This window comes from Acanthaster planci, linkage group LG08, assembly GCF_054643075.1.
Source record: "Acanthaster planci isolate LZ-2023a linkage group LG08, COTS_SCS, whole genome shotgun sequence".
Lineage (NCBI taxonomy): Eukaryota > Metazoa > Echinodermata > Asteroidea > Valvatida > Acanthasteridae > Acanthaster > Acanthaster planci.
This window is the reverse complement of record NC_141784.1, coordinates 6914576-6926539: the sequence shown is the minus strand read 5'-3', so window position 1 is coordinate 6926539 and position 11964 is coordinate 6914576. Positions and strand designations below refer to the sequence as shown.

The following is an 11964-nucleotide window of genomic DNA, read 5'->3' as shown; positions in this document are numbered from 1 at the left end:
GCTATTATTTCCCGGGAATCGCCTCGGTATCAAATTACGACGACTGTTTCCATATAAAAAACAAAATAAAATAGAGTCATAAAACAGTTATTAACTCTCGTGTGACCTCACGAGGATTATCACGTGACTAGCTGATTTTAATTTATAAAACCAAGAGAATTAAAATGGTTCTCTTTAAAATGTAAAACTACTACACCCAAAATGAAATGAATGCTTACCGGGAAGTTATTTCGAATAAAGACAAAAATGACACTTTTCATGCAAACTCTAGAATGATTCTAGTAACACGCGCGAGAATATGGAGGTCAAGTCAGCGACTCATTCTAGCTGAACAGATAATATCTATTCTTGTGTGAAACTTTATTGGCCCTCGTAGCGGAACCATGCTATTTGTGAGTCTGTACGTGTGCGCATGCGTAACAGTGTCCTCCTTCGCCGGTTGCAAATTAGGTGAGTAGAGTCCTGTGCCCATTTGTTATAGAATCCTTCGAAATTTTGCTTCATCCATTCATAAAATACATTTTTCTCAGCAAACCTTTAAAGTGTTTGTTTTTTTCTTTGCACCATTTAATGTATTTCTAGAAGTGAAAGTGTACTTCATTTCTAAAAGATATCGGAAAACGTGTGCCATTTGCCGGGCTCTGCTAATTTCTACGTCCTCAATTCTTGAATTTGCAGACGTCGTCGAGCGTTCTAAATACCCTTTTGTTCAACATGTATTGCGCTAAACTATGCACACCAGCTACACAGGCACTGGTAGGTATATGCTGATAGTTACGTCTACGTGACACTCAAAGTTATGTTTAAGATGTTTCTATTCAAATCAATTTGCACGTTCTGTCGTTCACAGCCATCACGGCCATGAAGATCATGACCTGATGACGGTCGTCTGGTTTTACAGTAGGCCTAGAACTACTACTACTAGATTCCCGTTATAGCGCTCCAAGAGGGACCGAACTGCACAGCGCTGTAACCGACTGGACACGTGCACATGTACATAGGCATATGTACATGTATGTGCATTGCATTTACATGTGTACATGTATCGGTAGGTACAGTGTATACACGGTACCGTAAATAGTCTGCATGCATGGCATGTGTTGATCGGAACTTGGCCTGCATGGCCAGTAGGCCCTACAATTCATTGGTTTTGGGGCAGACATAGCAAATAAGGGATACATCATGTACAAGGTCTAAAATTACCACACTTTGTTAAAATATTACATCTACTTGCCAGACAGACATGAATTTCCAAGAGTCAAATAAAACAGACAGGTAAATTACGAAGGAATTCTGTGGGAGTCCGAGCTGCTGATACTCGGACAACTTGCATTTCATCTTGCACTTGTGAATTTTACATCCCTCTTGCTGTTATATGCATAATAATTAACATTCAGATGAAAATTTTCTTAATTCATACTTGATTGAACATCAAGAATCAGGAAAACTTGTTAACCCCTCCTATGTGTACATCGAAACAAATAACCTTGAAGCACAAGAACATGTAAACACATTGTCGTATGCCAGCTGCTTGTGTCATGGATGCTGAGAGGCCTCTGCATCACCCGTGCTGCGGCATCAACTTCTCTGACTTCAGGAATGGCATCGGTAGGATTACCAGCTGCAATGCTATCTCACCACTGCCTGGCTCATCCATCGCTGACGGCATGAGCACAAATCCAGCATGTCAGAAACAGTTAGCAACTGTTTCCTTGGAAACAGCTTGCCACGTTGATCATAGCAAGTGGAGGGCATCAAAAAAGCTGATCTTATTGATATTCTCTAGATCAGCCCTGCTGTCGATGATGTGGATGACTTTCTCCAAGAGACGGCATCGGTAGAAGCTCTTCTAATTCTGGATGATCCTTTGGTCACATGGTTGAAGTTTTGCGGTTGTGTTTGGCGGGAGAAACTTAAGTGTTACGTTCTTAAGGCCAAATACTTTTTGATGGGCAAAACAATTGTCAACGATCATACAGATTTTCAGGTTTTTCGTCCGGAAACGTTTGTCAAGCTTAACAAGCCATGTCGAGAATTGGCTTGATGTCATCCAGGCATTTTTTTGACTTGTGAATTTCACCGGCAAGTGTTTTGTCTTCTTGAAACATCGTGGTTTTGCGCATTTCTCGATGACAAGAAGAGGTAGTCATTTGGAACCATCCATATTTCCTGCAACCAAAATGGTGACTCTTGCGTTGCTTTTTTCCCAACCTGAGCATGTTTCTCCCTTTTCAGCAAGAGTGTGATCAGTTTCAGTGGCGATGTAGATATCACACAGACTGTATTTGGTGAGGATGTCAGGGAGTGTTTGGGCAAGCCATGGCTCCACAGACTCATCTTTGACTGCTGAAGCCTCTCTACACACCTGGCGAAATATGATGCCATGCCGCTCTTTAAATCTTGAAAGCCATCTGCCTGAACATTTGAAATCTTCTGCACTGTAGCCGAACTGCTCAGCAAGGGATGCGGCTTTAGTATGCAAGATTGGACCACTGACTGGTACATTGTTGGCTCTTGCTTGCTGGATTCAAATTAGTAGAGCAGCTGCAATATCTCCATACTTGGCCGTTCGAAATTGTTTCCAAGCCGAGGCAAATTTGGATTGTCCAGCTATTTCCTCAATTTTTTTTCTGTCAAACAATATAGTCCTCAGGGTACTTGGTGCCATTCCCATCTGACTGGCAACCTCTGACTGCTTTTTGCCGACATTCTGATCGTAGGAATCCAAAATTTCTGGTTTTTGTTGAATGGATGACTTCCTCTTGTGTGTGGCCATATTAGTACGGTGCAGTTCGCCACCCGAGCTCCCTATTTGTTTACATGTATATGACCGGAAATTGCGTCATGTCTGTAAAAAAAGTTTGGTTTGTAAGTAAAAAAAAGTGTTGAGGTCTGAAAAATATCAAAGATGACAAAAAGGATGGAGGTACCACTTCAAGTCCTTGGAGCCAGGAGGGTACAAATTTTTAAAAATTCTTTGAAGGGTCAAGGCCTGTGATTTGAAACGTGTGCTCTAAGGAAGAAAACTCAAGATTTTTTTGTGAAAAAGAAAATTATGTAATCAGCCTCTGAAGAACTTGCTACCCATGTACATGTACATAAGTTCGAAACGTCAGGAAGCACTACTTTTGATTGATTTATTTTTCATAGAGGGGAGGAACTGGGCCGTTGATCGATGTTAGTCTTGTTAATCAGTTTAATTCAGGATTTATTTTACATGTATCTCAATACATTGTAAAAGCAGCCCGCAGGTTGAAGACATTAAATTCATGATGGTTAATTACATGTACATGTGAAAAACAGTACACCAGAATTTCAACTAAAAAACTGTAACAGTTATCATACAAAAAGGATCATTTAAAATTTGTTTATTATTACACTGAAGTATAAACAAGTTAATTGATAATGACGCATCAGTATTGAGGAGGTCATGTATAAAAGTTAAGCACATGAGCCAAAGACAATGCATGTTTAATAGGGAATGCGATAATAAACTAAAGCTTTGCGTTCAACGTCGGGGTCATCTCTATTATGTACAATACGTGCCTACATTTTAGACTTGAAATGAAACCACTGCATCTAAATGCTCAGCAGACGCACACCAAGTTGTATTTGTTTACATGTTCCGGTACATGTACATGAACCAGCACAACACAGCTCTGCATGACACCAAGTCTGTGGACGGTATTCGGGTACACCCGCGCCAAGCCGCAACGTTTCTGCACCATGTACATGTAAATGTACATACATATACATGTACACGTACAGTGTAAATGTACAGTGCATGTACAGTACATGTGCGATCGGTTGAACACAACTGGTGTCACAGTGGACGGCCAATCACAGTGGCCTCGCGCAGCGTTTTCGGCGATTTTTCAAAGACTCTGACTTTTCAAGGTAAAGAGCGTTGTAACCTGAATCGTTTCACATGCTTTCTATGGTTCTCGGGGCCGAAAATCGTGAGCGTTACATCCTGAAAAGCATTGTAAACGGGAGCGCTATAACCACATAAAAATGTACACAGTGAATGGGTGTGCAGTTGGGGAAATGAAAATAGAGCATTATATCTGTAAGAGCTTTATATGAGGGAGCGCTATAACAGGAATCTACTGTAGCCCTAAAAAGGTATAAATGGGGCCCAGATACTGAACTGCCTCCATACCCTGGGCTCATAGGCCGAGTAACTTGTACTCTTCGAATCGCCTATGGTGACATTTTGACATGGTCCGGCAATAGTTTAGTTAGACCCGTAAACAGGGCCTGGCGTATAGCCTACTCCATGTACTCCCCCGTTGTATACAATGATCTGGGCCCTGTCCCGATTCATAAGGATTTCTTTCGAAACATTTTATTCCGGATATCCAGGGGCATAACTAAACATCCGCTTGATTTTATGAGCTGAAATTGCACCGGTATGTTCACTGCTTGCGGGGTAAACTATCCCCTAGATTGCTATTAAGCCTCAGCACAAATACTGCATAGGTGATTTTGCACAAAGGTAGAAAGGCATTGTGGGAAGGAAAAAGGGGCAGTGTTTGCTCCTTTTTCCTTCCCACAGTGCCTTTCTACCGTTGTGTAAAATCATCCATGCAGTATTTGCGACAAGGCTTATTGCAAAAAACTCACCTTTTCCTTGTTTAGAGGAAAACAAGTCGCCTATTTGTTTTTATTTTCCCACTCCGGACGAATTTTGCCCCACTTGCACAACACTGATGGCTGGTTCGTCACTTTCATGTTACATCACAGAGAGCGTATTAGCTGCGACTCAAAACAGCCATAATTTTCCACGACTACTTAGATCGACAGGTACTCTCGCAGATCTGAACAAAATTCATAAGAGCTGAAGTCTGCGTGCAAACTAGACAGGCTCTTGAACTGGCTACCATTACATACAAAAGAGTCTGTAATGTACAAGCAAAGCGGCAACAAATAGACAACATTTTTCCTCCAAGTGAGGAAAAGGCAAGTTTCCTGCAATTAGCAACCAAGGGGATAGTTTACCCTGTGAGTAGTGAACATACCTGTGCAAAGTCAGTTAAAGCTCAGTGTGCTCATAATGTCTGCTGGATCAGAGACTACAGTTATGTTCATGGACCCATCCACAGACATATTTCTGTTTGCATTTGACACTTAGTTGAAAGCTTGTATCAACAGATTCAAACTTGTGTGTATCTTGTGTTCTTTATTGTCTAGATTGCCAGAAGCTCCAGAGTCCTTGTCAGGCCACTCGGCAGTCTAAGTAGTCAAGAAAACTCAAAAAGGTAAAGCTTGATTATTGCCTTTCTGTAACATCTGAATGTAACTAAAAATAAATTTTCCTTATCCATAGTTGGGTAAGATGAAACCCCAGTTTAGACGAGCGTATTTGTCAGTCCCGATTGAATTGTATTCATTCCTATGAGGGAAAAAAGTGTAATACGAGCTCGGATGTTACGAGATTTCAGTTAAGACAAGCTTTTTTTTTTTCAATGGCCGAGTGCAAATCTCTATTTAGCACAAGCTTTTTTGAAGGCAACTTGTCAATCAGCTTGTCCATTCAATTTTGAAAGGCCCTTCCGTAATTTATGCGTGTACAGTAGAACAGCGCTGCGATTTTCCCTCATCAAATCAAGCTGTTTGTGTCCGGTGCTGCAAGAGAGAGGAAGAATGGGCAGCTCTCGTACCGCCTGAACGGAAGCTAGTGCTGCTATAAGTGCTACGGTATTTAGGACAGTGGTGAACAAAAGAAATCTTTTGTTTGATTCCCCCGCCCCCCCAAAATTCCCCAAGACAAAAGTCCCCCCAGGAATCTAATAAAAATTGTGTTCTGTAACTAAACACCCGGCCCAAAAAACTGCCCACCCTCCGTCTAAAAATCATTACCCGCTCCCCAGTCCCCACCATAACATAAAAATATCACCCCTTCTGATTTTGACATTTCTATAAATTCTCAATTTAAGAAAATCATGACTAAACTGTAGTTTTCAGTCCAAAAATGTTTAAGAAAATAACTACAAGTTCGGAAGAAAAATGTGTATCCCTTGCTAATAATTTTTCACCAGACCTACACACTTTTCCCAAGTAAATCTGATATTTGCCCTCTGCTGCCACACCACTCACCACCAATAGCTGGTTTCCTGCTATTTGTATGTGCAATAAGCTCTGGTGTTGTTTACCAACTAAAATGTTAATGTACTCAGGTTACGTGTGTGCATGTGGATCTCATCATGGCGTGCAGGGCCGGAAATGGACATGACTGGTGGAAATTACGCTTCCTCCGTTCTTACATTTTATAATTATTCTTTTCTACAAGTCGTTACTCACTAAACTGTATCTCACTTTCATAAACCAACTTTTAAAAATCAAATTCATGTAACAAAACGATACTATGTGCCTTTAAACAAACAGTTATGCATACTTGTACGCATGTATGCTTTTACCTATGGTCGATCGTTGATACATACGTCGAGTAGGATGGCAGTTTTTCGCATAAGACGAGGTCCGGATAATACGAGCTAATTTGGAAGTCCCAAGGCCCTCGTACTGATGAGAGTCTACTTTAAGGAGATCAAATGACAGCTTACTTCTTTTATAACAGTATACCAGTTAATATCCATGTTTAACATAAATCAACATGAAACATCAGGATAGCCCATTAATATATGATGAGCAAATGTCCATATTAACCCTAACACTCCTCAGTCCTCCAACAGGTGAAGGATTGAGGAGGGTTAGGGTTAATAATCCCAGAACTGTCAAAGGTTTAGCTGTCTAAGATTCACTTGAAGAGATGGTAACACTGCAACGGCAGCGTACTTGTGTGTGTATCCAAATTGTGTTCTCCAGTAAGTGTACATTTTGGGCAAGCCGCAGCATCTTATTTGTCAGAGAGGCATTGAACACATGCATACAACCTGTAAATGGTACCTTGGTAGTAATGTCTCCTACATTATGGTCCCTGAGTTAGATTTACTGTCAAGCTTGGTTTTGATACTTTGTTCTGCTTCAATCAGATGGTTATTGGTCATGTGAAAGTGTCTCATTACCAGTGGAGCCGTTAAAAATTGGGAAGGATGGTGGGGATGATTACTCTTGAAGTTGACTTCATTCAGAATACTTAATGATAATAGCAAGATTGATATAGCACCATTCCATCTAGATCATGGCGCTGCGCAACACATAATGAAATATATTGGAAAAAGATGCTATTTTAAAGTGTTTCCTGAATGTTAATATTGTGTTCTGTGATCTAATGCTTGATGGTACTGTGTTCCAAAGCTTTGGGCTTTATCCTTATCACAGTTGTCCTGAACAGTTATAGGTACATTTTTACGTGAAGAATTTCATTTTTGTCTTTTCAGTGCACCGAGGCGTAATTTGGCAACATACAGTGGTCTTGCTGGTCTCAGTGCTGTAGCAACACCTACAACAAATGTTGGAGCACTAGTTCAGCAGGTAAGTTGTGCTATTCTTTGCATTTTTTTGCCAATTCTCAAAATTCTTTGTACAAACCTAAAACCCCCAAATTAAAGTTGCTTAGTTTAGATCAGATATCTTAGTTCTGTACATGTAGTCTGTATTGCTTCCAATTAATAGATTGAATAATTCTTCAGTTAAAAAATAATATTGAAATAATACTGAAAATGGTCTGGTTTACTGGCATTGTTAGTATTGACTATGCTGTAAGGCCAAACAAAAAAAGTTGTGCTTCCTATTACGTTGAAAGAAAAATTGGTTTGGTGGGTAGTATCTTTTTTTTTCTTCAGTTTTTGGGTCAAAACATTTAGGGAGGTGAAATTGTTTAATTAAAAATTAAATTTTTTTTTTAAATTAATATTTTTTTAAAATTAAGTTGTGATTGTGATGGTCCATGGTGTATTACTTCCATTGTTTTTTCCACAGATTCATATTTTGAGGATTGGTCTTGTCAAACATTGCCCAAATTAGAGCCTCTTTGGACAATTGTGCATTTTTGTTGCACTGACATTTCGATAACAAAATGATGCACGTAGAGCACTTACAGCCTGTGCAGTGATGCATGACACAATAATCAGTGAAAGCGAAAATGTACTAACCTTATTTCAAGCCGTAAATTCAAAGTCAAATGTGTGCTACTGCATGTTACAGTGGAGATTGTTAGTCACAACTTTCACTCACTCAGGAATGGCTGTAATGAGTCTCACTGACACCTGTGAATATTCATTGGCAGCCAATTACAACTCAATGACCGGATGGTCCTCGGATACTGTTCACACACAAGGCTTGTACTTTGAGCCACACAGATACATATCACTATACCCACGTACTGTACATGTACATACAGCAGATTTAGTTGTGTGGATTATGGAGCTCCAGTACTGTTCGATGTCTGAACGAGGACGTGCAAAGTTTGACCTAGCCGTGGCATTGCATCGGTAGAAAACAAAAAACCAGAAAATCAGCCCTTGCGCAAGGAAGAAAATGGGGAAAATTTGGCCTGTCAATGGCAAAAAAGTGGAAAATAAAATTCAGTATACCCAACAAAAAAGACATAAGCACACACACCCTTGACTTAAGCACAACTTCAGGGTGGGTAACAGTATTTTTTATTTTCATTTTTTAATAAAAACATTTGATTTGCTTGGTTGGGGCGGGTAACCAGAAGCACAACTATTTTTTTACTTAGCCTAAAGAATTTTGACAACAACCTCCCTTCTGTTGAGAATCTCTGAACCTTACTTTTTGTCCTTGAATGGAAAGATCTTCAGAACCTCAAACACTATTCAAGTGTCATTGCCAACAATGGGAGTGCTTTGCAAAAAGGAAACTTCAATCTGCGGTGAATCCAGGGGAAAAAAAAGGTTGATAAGAGTACATAACACATGACAATTTTAGCTTGCATAGCACAGCATGGAATGGTAGTCTTCCTGGTTCAACAGAGAATTTAAATGCTAGTGGTGGAAGTACATGTACATAATAGTCATCACACACCTAGAATTTCATTGTAAATTGATCAGTTAAGTTAGGCCTGTGATTTAACGGTTGAGTCATTTTTATTCACCGCAGGTTCTTAATCGCGGCATTCAAACGACCGCTGTACAGCAAGATGTTGAGGCTGCCGCTAAGTTCATTGGTGCCGGAGCAGCCACGGTGGGTATGGCTGGTTCAGGAGCTGGTATCGGAACGGTCTTTGGCAGTTTCATCATTGGTTATGCCCGCAACCCTTCATTGAAGCAGCAACTATTTACTTACGCCATTCTGGGGTTTGCGTTATCTGAAGCCATGGGGCTTTTCTGTCTCATGGTAGCTTTCTTGATTCTGTTTGCTCTGTAGATTAAGACTCTTAAAGATGCTGTGTTTTGTTTGAAAGATGAATATGGTGCATGTTAGCAGCACATGAGAAGGAAAGACTGTTTTTCTTGGACCTACTCAGGAGGCCAGAGTCTAGGATTGCATTTTAATCCCTTTATAACTTCGTTTATGTTAAGAGTTGATATTTACAAGAAGAGGATGTGTGAATATGAAATGGCTTTGTGCATCGAATTCCCAGGCTAGATCACACAGGAGTTTACTTCCCCTTGATTGAATCAGTAGACCAGAAGACCAAACTTTAATGATTTGAAAAATCAAAATCAAATTGAATTAGTGTACAAATCCAGTTTTGCACATTACTGAGCAATGTCAAAGTAAATAGTTATAGGTTTGAAAGTTGAAAGTCAGTGGGAAGATTTTATTTGAATTACCAGATTAATACAGTTTTCTTTGCTGTACTTTTTATTTTAATAAGTGAGGTTCCCAATGATTTTCTTGTTCTCCCATTGCTTAGGAATATTTGATCCTAAATTTTGTTACAACTGAACTTCTACAATTGCTCACACGAGGAGACTGCCTGGAGTGGTTGTTAATAACACCAAAACAATGATTAGTGTTCAGAACTCTCTTAGACCGATGTAATCTCCACCGTATGGAGCTTTTGTGTAGTTTTTACTGGCCAAATGTCAAACCATCAAATGTAGACGTTAGTTCCGCAAACATTCTCATTGTGTCCGTATACATGTACATGTACTCACTGCCGTTGCAGACATTCTGGTATAGATAAATACATGCGTACCAGTAGCTCCTTGGGAAGAAGCGATACTGAAAGATTTGACATCACCCTCCGGTGCATACAACACATGATTTATTTTATTTGCATCTTAATTTAATTTGGCAACTGTAAAGTTTAATTGATGGCCATACTAGCAAGCAAGTGGGTTGGAGTTAGTTCTTGGTTTCATGTTTATGGTAACATTAAACAATTGTGTGATTGAACTTCCCGCGAAACAGCCTCATTGCGCAAGTGTCGTTCCTTTCATGTGGTCCGAGTGTTTGCTTTTGACATCCATAACCATTTAACCATCTCTGAACTACAATCTGGAACTCGTGCTTGGTAAATTACCTTGTTATAGGTGATAGGAATAGGAACCTTGTATTATCAGGAATGAAAACAGAGAATTGGGACCTGAAATTGTCCTCGTTAAAAACGGAATCATGTATAAACACTGCTCTTATTAATTAACGAGGTTCGATTGTAACGACGACCACACGGCATCTAGGCTTTTCTTGTTTTCTTTTAACTGGATGGACTTGAGTGCAGCGCCCTCTTCGTGTGCTATCTGATTAGCATTGAATGCACGAACCAGTCTGCAGACTACCACGCAAAGCCTCTATTAGAGGACTGGAGGGTTTGTAAAAACAAGTGGAAGCTACGAACCGAACTACAAGCTTATATTATTAATGAGGAACTTAGACAAATTTGGAGCCACCCAAGTTCAAAATGGTATTATGCAGTAGGGTGCTCATGTGTATATCAGTACTCTTCTAGGATTGTTTTAGTGGCGGATACTTCTTATAATTTTATTTGGGTAACAGGAATACAGGATTGCGGACGTGCCATCGATTTCGAGCTAAAATGAAAATAAAAATACATTCAAGAAATCGTATATACGCGGATTTTCTTTTGCGACGGAACTTTCGTGGAAATAGACCAGTCTCATTTTGCCCCCAACTTGTATGTTTTGTTTAGAAATATTACTGTTTGGTTAGTGAGAAAATAAACGGAAGCCTGTTTGCTTTTTTTCTTATACCCAGCAAGAAATGAGACCGAGGGGTACCCCCCAACATGTCCAATCCCTATACACATTCCAGACTATTGTTACTTAACACTCCCCCCCCCCCAAGATATCTGAAAGGAATTCCCCAGATTCGTGCGAGACAATGACCAACACAAAACCGGGGGGGGGGTTCTCTCTGTCTCATACCTTGCTGCATATGAAAAGCAGACAGTCAGTGTTTGTGGTTATGGGGGGTTTGTATGTGCGGGGAGCATAAATGCTGTTGTCATTAGTCCAATTCAAAAATTGTATAGCTGCGGCGCTATGCATCTTTGGTCCAATTCACCTCCTTCCACGTAGTCTGTTTATCAGCCGTTGTTCCACAGAACCAGTCCAATTCAGAAGGAGCTCCTACAATCGTAGACAAATCTCGCTGGAACATGCCTCCCCCTCGCCCCCTGTCAATGTTGTTTCTCATTGGGTAAGCTGGACGGAATCTTGGTCCAATAAACGACTGCAACATTGAATGGGGGAGAGGGGAGATGTTATCACCGCGTTTCCCACAAGGTGTTCCAACTATTTTGTCCCGGATTGTCTGAGTGGACAATGGGTGTCATGAGTGTAGGTCTGTACGTGTTACCTGGGAGGGCTGGGGTTTGCGGCGTTGCTGTTTCGGGCGCTGCCGTGTGACGCAGTAAGCATTACATGGTTATGGAAAGGAATAAATAGTGATTATTATAGGCAAGGTGTGGTAATGTGTCCTGTCAGAAGCTTACCCCCCCCCCAAGAAAGTATATGGAAATACATAGTTATTTCATATTTATTGATACAGGAGCTATGGGTCATGATCACCCATCGGTACAGGATTATTTTCAGTGGAAGGGTCCATAATCAATTTGCATGAGTGGGATTG

The 11964-nt window shown here is 40.4% G+C and overlaps 1 protein-coding gene across 1 annotated transcript; it reads left to right on the top strand.

Moving 5' to 3' along the window:
- Positions 1–299: 299 nt before the first annotated feature.
- On the top strand, positions 300–10281 carry LOC110987791 (ATP synthase lipid-binding protein, mitochondrial-like). Its single transcript, XM_022250868.2, has 5 exons — positions 300–450; positions 679–756; positions 5194–5261; positions 7341–7434; positions 9025–10281. The coding sequence occupies exons 2-5, from the start codon at positions 715–717 to the stop codon at positions 9289–9291; spliced, it is 471 nt and encodes a 156-aa protein (XP_022106560.1). The 5' UTR covers positions 300–450; positions 679–714; the 3' UTR covers positions 9292–10281.
- The last annotated feature ends 1683 nt before the right edge of the window (positions 10282–11964 follow it).

Excerpts from the sequence above, each read along its gene's own strand:
- LOC110987791 (XM_022250868.2), top strand. The coding sequence starts at position 715 with ATGTATTGCGCTAAACTATGCACACCAGCTACACAGGCACTG. Across the intron at positions 5,262-7,340 it reads AGTCAAGAAAACTCAAAAAG|TGCACCGAGGCGTAATTTGG; the intron begins GTAAAGCTTGAT and ends TTGTCTTTTCAG. Across the intron at positions 7,435-9,024 it reads TTGGAGCACTAGTTCAGCAG|GTTCTTAATCGCGGCATTCA; the intron begins GTAAGTTGTGCT and ends TATTCACCGCAG.